Source organism: Phoenix dactylifera, chromosome 4, assembly GCF_051530095.1.
Source record: "Phoenix dactylifera cultivar Ajwa chromosome 4, Ajwa_hap1_PhDact_Kaust_v1.1, whole genome shotgun sequence".
Classification (NCBI taxonomy): Eukaryota; Viridiplantae; Streptophyta; class Magnoliopsida; order Arecales; family Arecaceae; genus Phoenix; species Phoenix dactylifera.
In genome coordinates, this window is record NC_143193.1 from 645,787 (window position 1) to 666,588 (window position 20,802).

The window sequence follows — 20,802 nt, forward strand, 5'->3', positions numbered from 1 at the left end:
ACCGATGTGGGACTAAATACACGCCCACACGGATCCTCACAATTTCATCATGATATGTTAACATAAATATTTTCATTTCTTGAATCGAAATATAAGGCATCATTAACTAATGTTTAGATAATAAAATTACAATTAGGATTCTATCAATAACTACTACTATCAAATGAATGATCTTGATTATTCATACTGCTTAGTTCCAAAGCTCTCTTGGACAACATCCACAAAGCTAATCCACGAGTCCAACACCCACATAAAGCATGGGGTAAATGTTAGTTATTCTATCATTATGTTTGTTTCCGAGCATAGATATTGCCAAGAAAATTATTAGATGCCTAGTATGTAACTAAAATATATGCCGGCAAAATTAATGCTCGACATATATATAATAAACAAAATGGCATATTACAGTTACGAGTATCTTGATTCATAATGGGGTCATACTAAACCAAATTAGTTGTTACATAAGTTAGATTAGATTCTTGCAATGCACGATATGATTTAATATTATATAATGATTAAAGTTAAAAACAAAATAAAAAAAACTTCTTTATTTTGATCGATTGGAATATACTTTTTTTTCTAACATGGAGTCCGATGTCTAATGGATTAGAGTTTTATATTTACTGTAGATTATAGTAATGTTCTTTCAATTGGGCAAGTATAATAATATTGATAAATACATCTAATATTGATTTCATAATTAGGTATCAATATCGACCACCTGAGCTTTGGAAGTGGTGGCATGGAGATGACTTGCGAAAGCTTGCTCCGGACCCTAGAATACACATGCTTTGCCTAATTTGTTATTTACTAGCATTTATTCAATATGATGAGTGTACATGCAAATTGGTGGATGCTAGATTAAGATGAGAGCCAAATGGAGTACAATGATATGTATAACATCATAATTTGATCCTATTACAACATAAAACATGGAGCTATATGGGATACGCAAGGAGTTGAGGGAGGCTTAAAATAATGTCAGAAAGCCGGCAAATGATTACCCAGCTTCAATACAAATATACGAAATTTGTAGCCGACTCACACAACTTCAATACAAAATACGAATTTGTAGCCGACTCACACACGAAATATCAATGCAATGCTTTTGACACCTAAATGAATACTCCAAAGGAAACTAAAGTCACAGAACCATGAAGAAATGATGTCATCCATCCCAGCTGTTACTGGAGTGCGTTTTGGGGTGCAAAGTGGTAGAGACATTTCCGGTAAAACATAAGATAAAACCTTCTTAAACCCCTCCACAGCCGTTATATCTAAGGTTTCTCTCCTTCGTCTCCTCTCTTTTAACCCCTGGTTCTCCTTAGGGTTAGGGTTTTTCCAATGGCGGGCCGAGCCCTAATCTCGAAGTTCCCCTCGGTGTCCCTCTCCCCTCTCCTCTCCTCCGGATTCTTCGCCTCCCGAGCTCTCTTCTTTGCCCGTCCCTCTTCCCCTCTCCTCCGCCTCCGCCCTCTCCTGCCACTTGCCGACTACTTCCGCCTCCCCGTCGACGGCGGCCGCGGCGGTGTGGTCCGGTGCTTCTCGACCCGGCCTACGACGTCGTCGCTGAATGATCCTTCGCCGAACTGGAGCAACCGGCCGCCCAAGGAGACCATCCTTCTCGACGGGTGCGACTTCGAGCACTGGCTCATCGTCATGGAGCCCCCCGACCCCAGTCTCACCCGGGACGAGATCATCGACAGCTACATCAAGACCCTCGCTCAGGTCCTCGGAAGGTTAGAGTTCTCCGCCTCCCTCTCCCTCCCGCTCCTCTGTATGCTTAATTTCGCTCCTTCTATTTTTTCTTCGATTGGCGTGGAAAATGGAAGAAATGCTTGTAAATGCTTCTTTATCTATCCCCTTTTGTGGAATTTTGTGCTTAGGATATGGTCGATTGGCGCTGTCTAGTGAAAGATATGGTTTTCATGCTTCTAGCCCTGGTTTGGTGCTTGTAATTTTGTTTCCGAGAATAAGATTGATTGCTTTTATTTTCCGTGGCGGATTTCTTCAAGCTTTATATTCTTTCTTACACCCTTATATATATGTGTTTTTTTTTGTGCAAACATTTATTAAATAACATTAGAATATATTTGTGGAGCTGGAGAAAAGAACATTAGTTGGCTTCCTACCTCCATTCCATATGACACTGATGTCTGTGATAATAATTCCTCTGTTATTTGCCAAGGTTATTGATTTCTGCAATTAGTTGTTTTGCTATCACCTGATACTCTTTTCTTTTTTAATTCTTTACGTGTTGTAAAGGTCCTTGTTAGCTTTTCTTTTCCCACATCTTTCGCCATGCATCTGCTCTAGTTGGGTTTGAGTAGGCGAGTTTTATGAATCTATTACCACGGAAATAATTTACTATAGTGAACTTCCATGTCTTCTCTTATTTGTCATTGTCTCTTCTAGACTTCTGCTTGGTCTGTTAATTTATGTCATACTGCAGTGAGGAAGAAGCAAAGCAATCGATATATTCAGTGTCTACAAAGCACTATTTTGCTTTTGGATGCAAGGTTTCTGAAGAGACATCATACAAGATCAAGCGTATGTCTGCTGCATCCAGTTGCTTATCCCTGCTTTTGTTTGAAGTATTGAAAATCTTACTGTTGATGCTTTGAAATGTAATACAGCTCTTCCAAAGGTGCGCTGGGTTCTTCCCGATTCTTACTTGGATGTTAAGAACAAAGATTATGGAGGTAAGCATATGAAAAATCAATTTATTTTGTTACGGAATATGCTTTTTGACACTGGTTATGGTGGTCAATTGGACACGGATGCATCTTTTGCTCATTAAAGATAAATATTATGTGAACAATGCCATAATTTAATGAGAAAATGTCTGCAATTCGTGTCTATATATCTTTCCCAAACAATATTCAACTTAAATTAGTGGTCTTATCTAAATAGATACTAAATACAGACTGGTTATTTGTATGTTGGTAGTATAAGGTCCAAATGATCAGCTGATGTACATGGAAATATGGCACTTGCCTCATTCTTGTCTTGGTTTTTGGCTCCTGTGAATGGGCAGCTAGGATGATTGCTTTGGCTGGCCTTTAGTTTGATGAATTATGCTGAACAAAATGCCTTACAGTGCAAGCATATGTATGGATGTCATGTCTAATGTTGAACATATAAAGGAAAAGAATGGTAAGTAGTTGGAGAATTAAAGGAAAAAGTTTTTATAGTATCAATTTATCGTTGCACAAACAACAATCTAAATAACCATTGCTGGGTAAGCCAAACAAAGAGATGGATATTGTAGAAATTACCATGGATTTGCAAAGATCTTTATCGGCCATTTCCCTATATCTTCTTGCTAGAATGCAAAATGAGGGTTTAAGATATGTATACTAAATCTCAGGGTTTCCTACATGTTAATCATCTGCGCTATTTAACAACTGTAGAAGTGCCACTTAAATAGAAGATAGTAGTGTTCCTTAGTTTTCTTTCATGACAGTGTATGCTTCCGTGGTGAATTCACGTACGTGATGTTGCTTCAAATGTATTTCTTGATTTTGATATAATGATATTTGTATTTTGATTTGTTGCTCTGTGTATAAAATTAGTCTCCTCATATACTTAATATGCTATCACAATCATGTTTAGAATTTTAGGTGCACTCCCCCCATCAAAGCTTTGATTTTGCCATATTTTAGTTATTGTTTTATGTTTGGTCTAGAAAACCTCAAAATTCAAAGTCATTATCATAAACTTATATATTTTAAGGCATTTCAAATTTGTGAATGCAAAGTTGGATCGTGACATCACTTTTATTTTTGTATGAGTTCTCTGTTAATTCTTAGGGTTTTGCTACTGTTAACTATGTCTGTAAGGTGGGGCTATTTCCATCAAATGGGCTGAATGACAGTCTGAATTATTTTTCTCCATGAGTGTTGTTTTAATTACCCAATCCTCCCTCCCCCAACACACACACACGCACACAGTTCCTCTATCTCTGAATTATTTTCATTTTCGTTCTATAACCTTGCACCCATATGTTGGCGCTGAATTATCTTTATACAATTGACAAGTATACCTTTGTGCCTACAATGTCTATTAGAGTGATGATGGAGAATGCAAGCACATCTCAAACAGAGCTTGCCACCATTTATGCCAACACATAAATAAGAAGAGAGATGGAATACTATATTGCCTCATTACCTCGACCACCTTCCCTGTCTTTATCTTGCTGCTAGTTTTCTTGAAATTATACATGAGATACATGATGACAAACTAAGGTAACATGTGTATACTGATCTAGCTTGGAAGAAAGTTTGCATGATGATGTTGAGAATCTTTTATTGATCACCTCATAGATATTGGAGATATTTTGACATTATTTTTTTAAAGAGGAAATTCTATAATGCGATCCTTGAAGATGTGATATGGAGCATATTGCAGGGACAAACCTACATTAAATAAAAAGTAAACAATGATTTTTTTTTTTTGTGATATTGAACTCTAGAAGTATGAACACAATTCCGCAACCGTCTTCGGAACTAGCTCATTTCCCATGATAGAAAAGCTGTAGTGTGATCATATAAAAGAATGATATTAGCGTAAAAAAAAGTTTCGCTTGGTGTGACCTGAATGATTAAATTAGCTGTTTTCTAAGGTTTAGCAAGCATAACCTGCACAATTAGGGTGGTGAAGTCATCCAATAGAGAATAATGTGTAATTCTTTAATTAGTTCGTGTCCTCCATGTATTGGTTTTCATCCTGGATTCCAAGTGCTCATTTATTTTTTTTCTTATCACTCTTGGTCTTTGTCCACTTGGAGATTCATTGACTAGGGGCCAGAATAGTTTCCATCTAGTAAGGAGGAAAACATGCTTTAAAGTGAAAAAGATTTGTTTCCATTGAAAAATAAGGTGAAGAGGACAAATCTACTTCCGGAATCATGAAAAATGTCCATATATTGATCCTGTGGCATAGAGAAACAGATGATCAGCATAACATGCTTTACCCACCAACTGATATGAAGATCTCAAGTTTCTAGTTTGCTTGACATAGTTTTGGGATCTCCACTCCTTAAAATCTTAATTACTGTTCCTTTCTTTAGGAAAGAGATTGGATTTAGAGATGGCAGATGACTCATTGGAAAATTCTCATTTGGATCCTTAATAATTCTCTCCAATTTTACCAATCGTTTGTTGCATTGTGTTTTTCTCCTTACTGCAAGGAAAGAACTTAATAAAAAATGATGGGATTTTACTCAAATATCAGCAGTTGCAGGATCATGTGTTATTTGTGGTTAGCGCGTAAGATAAATTAGAAAACATAAATGTGTTTCAGGGAGTAAAGATGAAGGTTGACAGTTAATATTTGAATAAAATGTCTAAATTCATTATATTACATGGACAAAGCATCCAAGAGAAGAAAGAGGTCTCGAATCCCAATTGGTTGAAACTAGCTATCTATTATTTTCTTGGTTTCCAGTGAAAGTAAGCTTCGTAAATTTTCCTAAAATTGTTACTAGATGCATAGCATTCAAATGTATTACCAACCAAGTCAAGGTAACTTGGCCTGCTTGCTATTTTGTTTGATTCATATATATTTTTTTTTTCATCTTTCTGTACTGCATATTAGCAACATAAGAGAAAAGTTTATTTAGGAGCTTTTCTCGAGTCTAATGTGTGGATTCTTTCACCTTTAATTTGGCAGGGGAACCATTCATAGATGGTAAAGCTGTTCCTTATGACCCAAAGTACCATGAAGAATGGGTCCGGAATAATGCCCGTGCAAATGAGAGATCCAGGCGCAATGACAGACCTCGTAATTTTGATAGATCAAGGAACTTTGAAAGGAGAAGGGAGAATATGCAGAACTTCCAAAACAGAGAAGCACCTCCGATGCCAAATCAGAGCTTCCAAAGCCAGGGCGGTCAGAACCCTTTTCCACCACAAAGTGGGATGCCACCCCGAGACATGCCTCCAATGCCTAATGCACAGAATGCCATGCCTCCTAGACAGATGCCTCCACCACCTAACCGTGACTACAATGCCATGCCTCCTAATGTGGGTGGTATGCCCCACAACTACCAGAGCCAAATGCCTCCTAACCCTCAGAGCAGCTATGCGCCAAACAGTGGACCTGGTTATCAAGGAAGCCAGGGGTATCAAGGAGGCAGTCCTGGCGGTGGCATGCCTAGTGGCCCTGGTTATCAAGGAGGCGTCCATGGGTATCAAGGGGGCAGCCCTGGGGGTGGGATGCCAGGAGCCCCTGGTTACCAGGGAGGTGGCCCAGGTTATCAAGGAGGCAACCCTGGTTATCAGGGAGGTGGCCCTGGCTATCAGGGAGGTAGTCCACCTTATCAAGGGGGTGGCCCTGGTTACCAGCAGGATGGACCTCCTTATCAAGGAGGCAGCCCTAACTATCAGCAGGGTGGACGTACTTATCAAGGAGACGCTCCTGCTTATCAAGGGAGAGACTTGCCAGGAAGAGATCATCAATAGGAACTATTTGCTAGAGATGCTTGTGCAGAATTGAGTATAAGGTAATGCAACTCTGTTGGAGCCATAGTGCAGGTGTTATTAATGTTTAAAAGACTGGAACCTTATCTGCATAGGTAATATGTCCTCCGGATTCTCTTTATGCTTGTAAGAACATGAATCTCTGAGGTGTTAAAAGGTTTTGGATTTTGATCTGAAGTTTTTCTAGTGTTATTGTTACTGTTTTGAGCAAAATGTCCTGTGATGCTAAATTCTGGCCAAATAACTTGATATATGGTATCCGACTGTATGCGCTTTGATTTGAGAAGTTTGAATGGATCAGAGGGTCCATGAAATTGAAATGTGTCAGGTATCCTTAACTCATTGACGGGCTATAGAGAGTATTTACAATTCACTGGTGGTGCATCGTGGCAGTCCATTTGAATTCAAATCTCCATTTGAATTATTCGGTGATTATTATGATTTTCTTTCCATAATTTTGATATCGGCCTTGACAGGATTAATAAAATTATTATGCTCATAGGTTGGGGCCGAGCTTCGCTCAAATTCAGCTCCCTGCTATGGAATTTTATTTTTGTTTTTGCCTACCTGTCTGTCTTTTTAAGAAATGGGAGCGTTCAGTTCCATGCATGATATGGAATTCTGATGACCCAAGCGGGTCTATAGTTTTCACCCCAATCCAATCCTTCCATGGATAACGCGAATAAGAATGATAATTCTAGGTGCTCCTTGCGATGTTCAGTAGTAGCATATGCGCCAGACTCACCTGATTGGAACAAGGAGTTCTTCTGTGGGAGCTCCCTCGAGAGGTTACAAAATTATGCTCTGATGGGGCGGCTGTGTTTTAATGGCCACCCTTACATGACGATCACCGGGTATTCTTAACTTGGACCTTTTCCTGTAGGACGTGATCTGGGATAGCAGTAACCTAACAAATGCTTTCTACTTTTTGGAGGAATAGTGTGAGATTTTTAGTTTGGCATCGATCATCCACTGAAAAAAATTTTAGATACTCATAAAAAATATTTTAAAATTATTTTTTAGATGAAATTTTGAATTGTAAAAAACAGAATCGGAGTGAATTTGGCCTATAACTCATAAATTGAAAACACTACAATACGGCTTGTTGAGGTTTACCATAAGCTGTTCGAGGTGCCTGTAATTAAATTTAAATGAATTTGGAGCTTTAGGCTTATGAGGATATTAGATATTAAATGAGAAAAGGATATGGGATTCATTATATTTAGTTCTACTAAAAAAAAGTCTTAAATATTTATATAAAATTAAAAAAATAGAAAAAAAACATCCAAGCCAGTTTTTCTTGGGGATGAAGCCCTGCGGCAAATAGTAACCTAATAAGTGCTTTTGCAGGATTAGTGACCGCTCAGTGAATGCAGCGCAAAGCAAAAAAGGCTGGCTTGAGCTGTGCTCTGGAAAACTAAAATGGGGCATATAAATATTTATGTGAGGCAACGGTTGGCGCTTCAGTTTTCGTTTTGCCGTTCGGAAAACGTAAGGTTAACAAATAACAACATCGCATTATTATCATCATTATTATTATTTTTGGTTACTATCATCATAATTAGCATCTTTTATTTTTGTGGCTGACCGCAGTATTACGGAAAGCTATCCACATGCGAGTCCGAGTCGTGCGCACCGTTCCATAATTCGCGCATGGCTGGCAGCTACGTCCAAGATCCGTTCTTATCCGTAAATTTCCAATCGGACGGCGAGGATCTGCAGATCTCAATGACAGAATTCCCGTTTCCCGTACGGCCCATGTGAGCCGAGCCGATCGGAGCCTCGAGCCGCCGAGAAACGAGACGTGGCGGCAATCTCTAAAGCATCTATCCTGTGGGCCCGCGTTATTTTTATTCTCATCTTTTTACGTTCCAGGAGTTACAATTTGGCGGTAAAGGAGTCTAAAGGAATGTCAACGTGTCTATCCTGGATTGGCTGGAACAGTAGGAACGCCCGTGTATCTCTCTTTCCCGCGCTAAAGCGTCGGGGAAATTTCTCTCGATATAAAACACCTGGAGGTAAAGCAGAAAATAAAAGAAAAAGAGAAAAGAGGAGGGGAGAGAGGAGAGGGAGAAGAGGAAGGGGGTTTTGGAATTTGTCCTCGTGATCTCTCCAAAACCCTAGGTCCGTGGGGATCCGATTCGCCAACCTCGCCACCGAATTCACCGCCGGATCGGCCTTCTACGGCGCTCTGCGACTGTTTCCCGGCCGCGGATCGGGAGGATCGAGAGGGGGACCGTAGAGATCTCGTCGGAGATCCGTTGAGGTTCCTTTGCTGGCAGCATCTTCTTGGATCCATCTCCCCAGCTCCGTTCTTCGAAATCTTTCATGTTTTTCAGATGGTAGATCGATTAGGGTTCGGAAAGGCTGCAGCTTGAATCGATGGGTCCTGGTTCCATGGATGTGGAGGCCTCGAACCCTCCGGCTTCTTCGAGTACGGATGATGGCGGCGGACAGATAGAAGCTCGATTCGCTGATCTTTGCAAGGTTTTGTGCTTGTTATTTTTTTTGATCTGTTTCTTTTCTTTTCAGTTTTTCTTTTCTTCTTTTCTTCGTGTTTGTGTTCTGAAATGGCCATCTGGCTTGGGTTGAAGGAATTGGCTCTTGGCCAGAGCATGGAGAGGCAAGGGATGGCCGCGTTTAAAGAAAGCAAGAAGTTTCTCTCGACGAACATGCCAGCGATTGGAAACAGATCGGTGATTTTCTAATCACTTTATTTTTCTCTTTCATTGATTCTTTTTATTAATGGTCTAAAGATGAAATCTTTTTAGCCGGAGGAGATGGAGAGGTACTGGTCGGCATTTGTTCTTTACTGCGTGACCAGACTGGGCAAGGGAGAGGTGAAGGAGGAGAAAGAGGGAGGCAGGATTACACTATGCAAAATCTTGAGAGCCGCTAAGCTTAAGTGAGCTGTCCTGTTCGTTTCCTTCTTCTCCTGTTGAATATCGCATGGGGTCTATTTGATCGCTTTTGATTTATTGTATGCATTTCTTGAAATGTAGTGTTGTGGCTTTCTTCAAAGAGGTGCCACAGTTATCTCTGAAGGCTAGCCGTATTCTTAGTGGACTCTACGGTTCTGACTGGGAGAAGAGGCTCGAGGTAAGAAATTTGTGGGAACGGAGTTTAATTTAAAGTTTTATTATGTCAAACTAATTTGTGCTTTTGACATTCGGTGAGCAGTTGAAGGAGTTACAGGAAAATGTTGCGCAGTTGATGGATCTGAGCAGGTAAAGTTGTGCCCTCAACAAGATTATCCATCTCTCGCTGCTTCTGGTTTGATCGTTCACCACATTAACTGTTAGATTATGATATGGAATAAGACAATAAGTGGGTAAAGTGAATCTGGGTTAGGCTGTCCACATTACCTGCTTATTTAATTTTTTTTAAAAGGTGGATAAAGTGTCAGTGCGCTAGGAATATTGTTCCGAAGGTAATTCTGTAGGATGAGCATGGGACAGTCTGATGATCTTGTCATACTTGCCAATTACTCACAAACTTGCTAGAAATATCGACTCCTGGATTTCTGAATTTTATTTTTCCTGCATCTAACACCAACATTTGCATAAAAATGCTGCTCTGGGTCTTTGAATTTGGAGTGCATTTATCTGCCCAATATACTTATTTAAGAAGCAATTCGATCACAATACTATATTGGTCATGCTTTTCATATTTAATGCACCATCTTTTATATTTGTACTTGCCAATTATGACTGCCCTTGTGTATATATTGTTTGTGTAGTCAGTAAGCACAGTTGCTTGTGGTTTTTCTTCTTAATTCAATCATATGTCCCATGTAAGGCTTGCTAGCTTTAGCTTATGACCATGACATGGTATACCAGGTTCTACAATAAGGCATATAAAGAGTTCTTCTTGCTGAAGGACGTGAGCAATGCTCAACAAACTGAAGATTCTAGAAGTGCACAGTATGTCTCAGACTGTTATCGTTTTGGATGGTTGCTGTTCTTAGCACTGCGTATTCATTCAGTTAGCCATTTTAATCTGGTGACGTGTACAAATGGATTAGTGTCGATACTGGTTAGTTTTTCCCCTTCATCCTTCAATTATTCTGGGTTTTCTTGCTCCGTTTTCTTGTTTATTCCCAATGAAGCATGCTTTTGTGCACTATCATATTATCACGATCAGTAAGCACTGATGAAGTTTACATTTGAGAGACTATGAAGCATCTGCTGATTATGTGACAGGCCATACTCGTTCTTCACATGCCTAAACACTTCAGAAATTTTACTATCCAAGATTCTGTTTGCTTTGGTAATGATATTTTGAGCCCATAAAAGTTGTTTTTTTTTCTTACGAATTCTAGCTTCATAAAAGGTACTAAAATGTTAGATCCGGTATATGTTGTTTGTCTCTTTGCTCCAGTTAAGAGATCTGACAAGGGTGTGAACCTCCTTGCTTCCTTGTGTGACAAATATCATACTTCTGAAGATGAGTTGAGGAGAATGGTGGAAAAAACTAACGAGTTAATCACAGATATTTTGAAGAAGCAACCATGTCCTGCTTCAGAATGCAAAACAGAAAATTTAGATCACATCAACACAGGTCTAAAGTCTTGTTTATGGTTGTCATTATTATTGCATTTGGGTTTGTGAACTTTTTCTTTATTGCTTTATAACAAGTTGTTTGGCATCCTTACTGTAACAGATGGCTTGACATATTTTGAGGATCTACTAGAGGGAAAGTCATTGCAATCGAGTTTGCTTATGTTAGAGCAATATTATGATGACGCAGTTAATAATAAATGTGAGTTAGATGAACGCATGTTTGTTAATGATAAGGGAAGTTTACTTGGTACTGAGAACTTATCTGGAGGAGCCATGGGCTCATGCAGCATGAGGGTATGTTTGCCATAATGCCGTAAACATGCAAGTATGGCTTCACAACTGATTTTTTTTTTCTAGCAAACTATTTATGGTTCATTACATTTATGCAGTGGAAATTTGATGCATTTGCTTCTCCAGCAAGGACAATGACAAGCTTGTCAACTCCTCCTCATTCTCCTACATCTCCTTTAAGTGTTAATTATATCAGTAGCTCTAAACTGGCTCCTGTTACACCAGTGAGCACTGCCATGACGACTGCAAAGTGGCTTCGAGATGTCATTTCTCCACTTCCACCAAAACCCTCAGCAGAGCTTGAACGGTTTCTTTCATCATGTCACAGGGATGTAACCAATGAAATTACGCGTAGGGCCAATGTAATATTGGAAGCAGTTTTTTCAAGTAATTCTTTTGGTGAACGATGTGTTTCTGGGAGTATTCAGAGTGTCGATGTGATTGATAGAACATGGGCAAAGGAGAGAAAAATGGAGGCCCTGAAGTTGTACTACAGGATTTTGGAGGCGATTTGCAGAGCAGAGTCGCAGTTACTGAAAACCAATAATCTTTCTTCATTGTTATCCAATGAAAGATTTCACCGGTGCATGCTTGCTTGTTCATCTGAATTAGTTTTGGCTACACACAGGACAGTCGTTATGATGTTTCCTGCTGTCTTGGAGGTAACTGGGTTAACAGCATTTGATCTAAGCAAGGTGATTGAAACTTTTGTAAGGCACGAGGAAACTCTTCCAAGAGAGTTGAAAAGGCATTTAAATTCTTTGGAAGAACGGCTTCTAGAAAGCATGGCATGGGAAAAAGGTTCATCATTGTATAATTCCTTGATCATAGCAAGGCCAGATCTTGCCGCAGAAATAAATCGTTTGGGGCTATTAGCTGAACCAATGCCATCCCTCGACGCCATTGCAGTGCATCATAATATTCCGTATGGAGGCTTGCCACCCCTGTCTTCTCAAAAATTTGATGCTTTGCCAGGTTACTTTTTTATCCTTAGATGAAGCTTCATCGTTTCTGTTGCTTGAGACTATAGTAGTCAATTGTGGATCCAACGTCATTACAGGCTTTGGAAGAACCTATTCAGATGACTTTCTCTAGTGTCATATTTATAATAAAAATTTTACAAATAATCATTTTCTTCTTTTATCAGACATGAAATACAAATCTCTACCAAGGCGCATGAGTTCACACATCTTATGAAGACATAAATTTGTTGTTAAAATTTGTGGGTTTTAAGCTGCAGCTTTGTTGACTTGCTGTGAACCTTTCTTAACAATAGTTATATGTTATGTATGCATGCTGTTTCTTAAGGCCAAGGGATCAATAGTTGTGTTCTAATTGTTTCTGATGCTAAATTTTTAAAGCATGCTACATTTTATTTTGAAACATTCCTGCTCTATTGCTATGTTAAGTCAAGAATTTCTATTTCAATCTTTTTTGTCATTGCAGTCCTGCATGACCTAGATTTAAGAAACCTTATCATATAAATTTCGGTTAGCTGTATCAGTCATGAAATTTCAGTTCCTGCAGAATAGAACTTTATCATATAAATTTTGATTAGCAGTTTCTCCTCATAATAAAATTGAACAGGTCTGGCACCTTATCGGTGCTGTCTTTTTTTCTTGTCGCAGATTGAGACATAAGGAGCAAGTGTTGGAGTGAGTGCAATATTTTGTTAGGGAAAAAAGCTAGACACTAATAGCTATATGCAATTTAAATGATAGAGTTGTAGGTCTTCCTTCTAGAAATGCGTCCTGCAGACAGATTTTGGTGCATCTACAGCTTTTGGTTGAGGACTGGGGAATTGTTTCTAGGGTTCATTAGGGACTATGGGGGATTGAAATAGAACTTGATTTAAAAGGGTGGCTTTTATAGGTGCTGACAAGTGCTTTACAGGGTCTAAAGTGTGGTAGATAACCATTTAACAACAAACCAGCATATAAATTTACAGGGAGAAGGGCTGGAAAAAGGAGGAGGAAAAGAGAAGGTTGATATGAAAGAAAGATGTGACAAACAGAGCTCAAATAAAACTTTCTTTAGGATCTAGATATTTATAAGTTTTAGCTACTTCTCTTTTTAGGATAGAGAATTAAAACAGCTTGCTAGGAAAGACTACCAAGGACTAAGAGTAAAGAAGATAAAAACGTGAAAAAAGTTAAATTTGATCTCTCAAATTTCTCTTGAGTATTGCTAAAGAAATTAAAAAGGGTTAAGGAAAATTGTGCAACGTACCCTTCATGGTTTGTTGTGCTGGTATTGAGCACCGGACCGGTTGTTCGGCGGTATAGGTCGGTACGGGCCCACTCCGGGCCTCTACTAACATAGTAGAGGAGGCAGGAAAGAGGGCAAACGAGAGAGAGAGAGAGTGAGGCCGACGCTTGAGAAGGAGGTGGAGGACGCGGTCGGGCAGGAAGCGATTTGCCAACTTCACTTAAAAATCATGATTTTTTTTAGCGGTTGGACCTCTGTTTCAAACGAAACAGGGGACCTGGCCACGGCCTCCACCTCCTACTCAGGCGCCGGCCTCCGCCACCCTCCGCCGGCCTCCCTCGCTTTCCCTCTCTCCCTCCCCCGCTCCCTCTCTCTTTTTCTTTCTTTCCTTCTCCTTCTCCCCCTTCAGTAATGGGTTTCGTTTCTGTTGCTGGAACCATCCGGGTTTTCCGCTGGGACGACTCGGTACGACCGGAACCATCCGGTTCGTAACGGTTTGGCTGACCTTGGTATCTTCTAAAATAACCTTAACATAAGGAAACTCATTAGAGAGATATTCCCCTAAAATCTGTTAATATGCTTCTGGGTTCTGAAATCTTATTGAGGCCCAGCCTATAAGCTATCAGTTCAATTGGATGCACTAAAATCTACATGAGGTGGCCAAGGGAGAATGTCAAAGGAATGATCTAAAATGATTGTTAAGTATATGAGTCAGTAATGATAGGCTGTGAATATTGGATGATTTTTGATGTGCAAAAGATTGAAGATGGTGATGTTGCTACTCATAGGCAAGTTGACTTAGTGGATGGTACCAAGGGGGCATGCAATGACGTAGACGTTCTCTCTTGACACCTTTATTTATTTATTTTATACCCCTAGCTTTGCTGAATATCTAATGCATTCTTTATTAAATATGTTACCCTTGTTACAGATCAGAACGGTGATGCCCGATCACCTAAAAGAATATGCGGTGAATACAGGAGTGTGTTGGTAGAGCATTCTTCATTTTCATCACCTGGCAAGGAACGTCTATTGACTTTTAACTGCCTCAGGTCAAAGTTAGCACCTCTTCAGTCCACATTTGCAAGGTTGTTTTTTTTTTTTTTTTGGGAATGTTCTTTTTCTTTTCACATCTGTATTCTAAGAACTTAATGAGATTTGTTTCTTCACTGTGAGATTTTTACATTTGACTCCTATTTGCAGCCCATCACAGCCTAGTCCTACAGGAGAAGGGGAAACATGTGCTGAGACAGGGATTAAAGTTTTCTATAGTAAGGTAAAATCTAGTGGACTATCATTGGGTATATTTCTTTTTTATTTGTTTGCATTTTAATTTTGAAGTTCAATTTTGTGCTTTGTAGATTTTAAAGTTAGCTGCTATCAGGATTAGAAGTTTGTCCGAAAGGCTACAACTGTCTCAACAATTTTCAGAGTGTATGTACTGTCTTATCCAACGAATTCTTTATCAGAGGACAGCTCTTTTTTTCAACCGACATATTGATCAGCTCATCCTATGCAGCTTCTACGGAGTTGCTAAGGTATGCATGCCAATGCTCACGTAACAGTTGTTTGTATCTGATCATTACAACCAGTGATTTCTCACTCACATTGTTTCTGGCAGGTTTTGCAATTAGGTTTGACCTTCAAGAATATTGTCAACAATTATAGAAAGCAACCACAATGTAAACCTCAAGTTTTCCAGAGCATCTTTGTTAATTGGCCATCAGCAAACCATAATGGGGTAATGTATCTGATCTTACTATTTTAACTAACTTTTTTCTTATCAGCCTTGAAACTGATATTATCTCCGAACAGAGGATGGTGCAGGAGCATGTTGATATTATTACCTTTTACAATGAAATATTTATTCCAACAGTCAAGCCTTTGTTGGTGGAACTAGCCCCTGCTAGAGATGTCACAGAAGATAAAAATAATGCTAATGGTATGAATTCTAATTTTTCTAATCACGTCATGCTGCATGAAGGTTTTCTGATACACAAGTCTTATGTCTTTCTACTGTATTAAGCAGGTCCAGGGTCACCAAAGTTGTCTTCTTTCCCAAATCTCCCAGATATGTCCCCAAAGAAAGTTTCTGCTACTCATAATGTTTATGTTTCTCCTTTGCGACAATCAAAGGTGTGCCTTCTTTGATTTCACTTGGTTTTCTTCTTTTATGATAGTCAAGTTTTTGTGCCTTTTTCTTGGTTTAAATCCTCTTATTGCTTAGGGTGTTATTCCAAGATGTAAGAGTTAAGAACTGTGTTTGCTTAAAAAGTAGGATATGTGAAGCTAAAGGGGCAGGCCGGTGCATAAGGCTTCTGCCATTGTGGGGTTTGAGGAAGGTTAGATGTACGCTGAGTAAAGAAAATATGTAAAGCCGATCCTAGAAACATATGAGGCAAGGCTTAAAAATTACAGTTAGATCTAGAATGTTTATTTCTCATACAATGATAATTGTATGCATGCTCTTTTTTGCTGCCTTTCAAGGCTTTAATATGATCAATAGGTGAATAAAGATAAGCTAGTCCAACTAAGGTCCACAAAACTAGTACTGAGAACCATACTGATAATGTTACCGGTAAGGTATGGTATGCATCGCGTATCGAGATAAGCTGCCAACATTATTTCTCACTTCTAGCATGGTACCGCTGGAAACCGGGCGGTTTTGCTCGGTTTAGACTGGTATAGATCAGTTTGGCTTATATACCGAACCCAACCGAGCCTCAATATTGTAAAAATACCTTATCGGTATGTGGTATCATATGGTACATGTCCCTATGGCAGATCTTGGGTCAACATCCAGCTTAAGTGAAGATTTGGTTAGTGGTGGAATATCTAGAAATCAATATCTATCAGAACATTATAAAAATAAATATTTATTTATGAGAGCAATATGAATAAGTTACCCTTTATTATAAAGGTTCTATTTGGTTGGAGAACAGGAAGAAGCAGGATATCATCCTTAATCCTCATGACACACCAAGATTCTGCAACTGCCCTGGGATTAGTAAAAAATGCTGTTTGGTTGGAGTTTGTGAGGTCAAGTGGGAAAAGTGGGAAAAGTAGGAGAGAGAAGAAACTTTCATCCTTTCACAGTTTACTTTTATTTTGACCTTCCCTCCCTCCTCTCCAAGGAAATAAAGTTAACCCTGTATAATGGGTTAAAATGCATTGACCAGAATAAACCCCAAAAGTGTATGAGGTGGGATAATGGGATAACCTATCTCAATTCTAGGATTATCCTGCAACCAAACACAGCATAAAGTTGGATTTGGATAACATGTATGCCATTGCGACCTTTATGTTATGCCCTGATATACTTCCTTTTTTTTCAATTTTGTTGCTTGAGTATCCATATTTTCCATTTTAGCTGTGATAGTTCTGTGAACATAGGCTGGCTATATTGCGAAACCAAATTAATTATATACCGGGGTGGAAACTTTACTGCCAAGTCCTTTCCATGTATGTGTCTAGGCACGGTGGAATACTATAATGAGTCCTGGTATGAATTTTTTTTCTTTTTGCATTCTAGATGATTGAACAAAATGAGATGCAGCCTAGCTCAACCATAAAACAGTCAGTATCCCTTGCTATAATGGAAATAAATTGTCAAAAGGAGAGCTAAATTGGAAACAACTGGTTCCCATGCATACAGTCACCACTCTGATAGTCATCACTGTCACTGTCTATCCAAAAAGTGTGCAGCCAATACGGACAAAATTCGTTGTGTACATTTTGAACCAATCAGTATGCCTCTTTTTCACTAATTTATACCTATGCAGAAAAGAAAAAGATCATGGGTCATGGATCTTGTGTTTTAGGGGGATTTTTTTTTAATGTTTGGTAATTGAGATGTTGTGAATGTTTAGTTTAGTTATCAAGAAGCTAGACAAACTAAATGCTTTTGGCAGTGTCATTTATTGTAGATCATGCTTTTCCATGTGGCCCTGGCTCTTTATTCTCATGCAGTTTAATTGATATGGGTATGCACGTAGGTTTTTCCTCGTCCTGTAGCCAATGTGATTGATTATTCTGGGTATAGGTACTGTTGAACTATAACAATGCACTTGCCCTTTTTGAAGTGTTTTGAATCAAAGCTAGGTAATTTGAGAGTCCATGCCATAGATTATGATCAATAATGTCCAAAATATCTAAAACCAAAGAGCTAATTTACACATACATACATAGTATTAATTGTTTGGTGGTTTTAATTTAATTGCGGTTTAGAAGCATCTAGATGAATTACTATGGTTCGTTTATGAAATTGAACGATGATGCAAATATGAAACCTTAAAGATGTTATTTTGCTTACAACATGGAGCAAAGGGCAGCCTCATGCATAAGGTTCCGGCCTGTGCGGGTACGGGGAGGGTCAAGTATGCACAGCCTTATTCCTGTATGCAAAGAAGATGTTTCCATGTTTTGAACTTGGGACATCTAGATCAAAATGGAGCAACTTTACTGTCGTGCCCAGGCTCACTGTCTTATATAGAGCAAGAGTTTAGATAATTTAAGTACTAACAATTCGGGGGGAAAAACCAACTAAAACCAAAGAGCTAATTTTATATTCATACATAGCAGTAATAATTTGGTACTGTGTTTTAATTTCATTATTTTTTAGAAGCATCCAAACCAATTGAGCTTCGGTTTATTTATGAAATTGAACAATGATGCAAGTGTAAAACCTTTTTAAGATTTTTTTTCAACTACATGTAGAGCAAGAGTTTTAGATAAGTAAATATATTAAGAATTTGGAGGAAACCGTAAAAAAAATGAGAAAAGAATAAGGAAATATTTTGACTACCTATATCAACAGTGAGGATTGTACTAAAGTTGGCAAGGATGTAAGAGGAACTTCAAAATGTTTGGTATGTCTCAGTAAAGTTTAGGAGTGTTTTACATTTACCTATCAAAACCATGGTCCCAAACAGATTCTCATTTCGTGCTATACAGCCTAGGTCAGCTGCAGGTACAAAACTGGCCATGGTGAACTTAAATTCCATGGTTTGAGAGAATATGTACAGGGTGGTCCACCTGCGTCTGCTTAGGAAATTCTGGGCTCATTGTGTCGCATCCTGGTATGGATATTTCTTATAAAACTTCATCTCTTAGTGAGTGTTGAACTAAGCTTGGGCTATTTCTGGTAGATCTCTAGGTTAAACTGAAAATTTTAATGATAAATTTGCCTTTGGGCTAATGCAGAACATATTTTGTGGATTACTCATGCTGGTTATCCATGGAAAAATTGCCTCCTGTTCCAAAGTCATGATGTTTTTGTTGTGGCATGGAATACTGTATTAAATGTTAGTTGCATATATGCATGTGCTAGTGTATTTTCAGTTTTCGAAATCTGGCGGTGCTATCAATGGATATGGACTCTCCCTCCCTCTCCCTCTTTCTCTCTCTAAAACATGTGCTTAGCGAGTGCCATCATTATAGTGCTTCTGCTTTGTACCATGTTGTTCTGTGTTATTTCCTTTGTTATGTTCCTACAGCCTGGAGACAACAACTCAGTTCTCTGAGATAGATACTGAATGTATAAGCTGGAAAGACAACTAACATTGCATCACTTTCCACAATAATAGGTGCTATATACATTGTCAATTATATTTTTCTTGAACAAGTAAATAGACCTCCAAGTCTATGGGAATGATTCAAGTCTTATTCTTGCTCATATATTGTATCTGTGAAAGCATTCATGCTTATCAGGGCTTGTTTTGATTTTGTTACTTATAATGGAACTTCTATGAAAATTAACAGATGGATGCGCTGCTTTCACCAAGCTCCAGGAGTTACTATGCATGCATTGGTGAGAGCACTCATGCTTATCGGAGCCCATCCAGTGATCTTGCTGCCATTAATGACCGCCTTAATTCGTATGTGAGGTAAACACCAGTAAAACATAGGATCGCTACACTCTGTTTGAAGATGCTGATTGCTGACTCTTTTCGTGTTCATTGGAATGCCAGTGGCAGTTGCAGGAGGATCAACAGCAGGCTCAACTTTGACCTCGTGAGCGATTCTATGGTAGGTGGCGCTCTTGGCCATCCAAATGGCACTTTGGCATCTTCAGCTGCTCCAGCCACCCCAAACTTTCCGGTGAAACGCGAGCAGCCTGACTCCTGACTAGCTCGTGGACTACCGCCCTTGTATGTAGCCTGCTCTGACCCACCATACCTTTCATAGATTTTCTTTCAGAGAGAGTATAATTTTTATTTGTACTTGCGTATATGAAATAGGGCATTAGGCGAGCAGCACATGCTGTAGAATAAATAATTCAGCTGCCCTCTCTGATTTGCTATTTTTTTTATAAGATCGACATATACGTGCTTACTCAACTTAATAAGAATTTCCTCGTTGCTTCTTTAACATACGTGTTCTTCTTATGCATTTCTGCTTGTGTAATACAGAACCTTCTTACATGCATTGATGCTCTGTTGTTGTAAAGGAGTTTTAAGCATTTATGATCCGTTTCAATTCATTCTCTCAACTTGCTGACAGTAAACCCTCAAAGAAACGTGTGATATCGTCCCGTATAACTGTTGGTTTGTTCAAACAACTGCATGAATATTATTTATTTAGGAAATACATTAATATCATTTGTTTGTCTGAAGAAGAGCGGCCAATGTTATTCATTTAGGGAAGGTAATCTCACAACAGCAGTTAGCAATGAGCCATGGAGGCAACTTGATTATGGGAACATAATTAATAAGTATTAGCGACGAGGGTGTGAGGGGCAATGAGAGGCAGGCAGCAGAGGGACCTCTGATGGTTTTGTTCGAGGTGAAATGGCAACTGCTACCGAGGCGGCGGCGGCGGCGGCTCCATTCTGGTCGGGGCCTGCGATGCCAGCCGGAGCTAGGGATAGCAGGGTGGTGGGCTCAGATAGCACTTGTGAAACAAATATAGCAAGGGAGATGGGGAAGGGGAGGCTGCCAAGGTAGGGGTGAGCAGGGGCTGGCAAGATATCTGATCTGGAGTTAAAGAAAAGGAGGCAAGGCAGAGGATGATTGGTATTAAATCCAAAGGAAAATAACTGGGTATCTGAAGATGCCTGTGTCCTTCGCGTTCCTCTTTCTTAGCTTTCTGGAAGGGCAGGAATCTGGCGATGCCTCACGGGCTGCAGCTCTCTGTCAGATTCCTCAGGATTTTAATCTTTCCCGGCAGGTGGAAGACACGACCCATGATGCTGCTGTCACATTCAGTACCCAAAGATCGTACGAAAGCATTCCAAAAGTGTGAACAACAGGCTAGTTGGCTGC

At 39.3% G+C, this 20,802-nt stretch overlaps 2 protein-coding genes across 4 annotated transcripts; both read left to right on the forward strand.

Annotated features, from left to right (window-relative positions):
* Positions 1–704: 704 nt before the first annotated feature.
* LOC103712371 (multiple organellar RNA editing factor 8, chloroplastic/mitochondrial-like) lies at positions 705–6,656 on the forward strand. Its single transcript, XM_008798874.5, has 4 exons — positions 705–1,736; positions 2,450–2,547; positions 2,634–2,699; positions 5,671–6,656. Exons 1-4 carry the CDS (start codon positions 1,345–1,347, stop codon positions 6,459–6,461), a joined length of 1,347 nt encoding a protein of 448 aa, XP_008797096.4. The 5' UTR covers positions 705–1,344; the 3' UTR covers positions 6,462–6,656.
* A 1,828-nt stretch (positions 6,657–8,484) lies between these two features.
* On the forward strand, positions 8,485–19,909 carry LOC103712372 (retinoblastoma-related protein-like). 3 transcript variants are annotated; one of them, XM_008798876.5, is made up of 18 exons: positions 8,485–8,966; positions 9,074–9,175; positions 9,251–9,384; positions 9,482–9,578; positions 9,660–9,706; positions 10,319–10,514; positions 10,682–10,748; positions 10,860–11,039; positions 11,142–11,335; positions 11,431–12,307; positions 14,472–14,628; positions 14,744–14,816; positions 14,902–15,078; positions 15,162–15,281; positions 15,356–15,482; positions 15,570–15,676; positions 19,301–19,425; positions 19,510–19,909. In XM_008798876.5, exons 1-18 carry the CDS (start codon positions 8,862–8,864, stop codon positions 19,664–19,666), a joined length of 3,042 nt encoding a protein of 1,013 aa, XP_008797098.4. In that variant the 5' UTR covers positions 8,485–8,861; the 3' UTR covers positions 19,667–19,909. The 3 variants fall into 3 exon arrangements, with proteins under 3 accessions (XP_008797098.4, XP_008797097.4, XP_026662476.4); XM_008798875.5 differs by having other exon boundaries at positions 8,512–8,966; positions 15,567–15,676; XM_026806675.4 differs by having other exon boundaries at positions 8,512–8,966; positions 14,472–14,592; positions 15,567–15,676.
* The last annotated feature ends 893 nt before the right edge of the window (positions 19,910–20,802 follow it).

Coding starts and splice junctions, on each gene's coding strand:
- LOC103712371 (XM_008798874.5), top strand. CDS start 1,345: ATGGCGGGCCGAGCCCTAATCTCGAAGTTCCCCTCGGTGTCCCTCTCC. Junction 1,737..2,449: donor CTCGCTCAGGTCCTCGGAAG/GTTAGAGTTCTC, acceptor GTCATACTGCAG/TGAGGAAGAAGCAAAGCAAT. Junction 2,700..5,670: donor TAAGAACAAAGATTATGGAG/GTAAGCATATGA, acceptor TTAATTTGGCAG/GGGAACCATTCATAGATGGT.
- LOC103712372 (XM_008798875.5), top strand. CDS start 8,862: ATGGGTCCTGGTTCCATGGATGTGGAGGCCTCGAACCCTCCGGCTTCT. Junction 11,040..11,141: donor TTTAGATCACATCAACACAG/GTCTAAAGTCTT, acceptor TTACTGTAACAG/ATGGCTTGACATATTTTGAG. Junction 14,629..14,743: donor CTTCAGTCCACATTTGCAAG/GTTGTTTTTTTT, acceptor TCCTATTTGCAG/CCCATCACAGCCTAGTCCTA.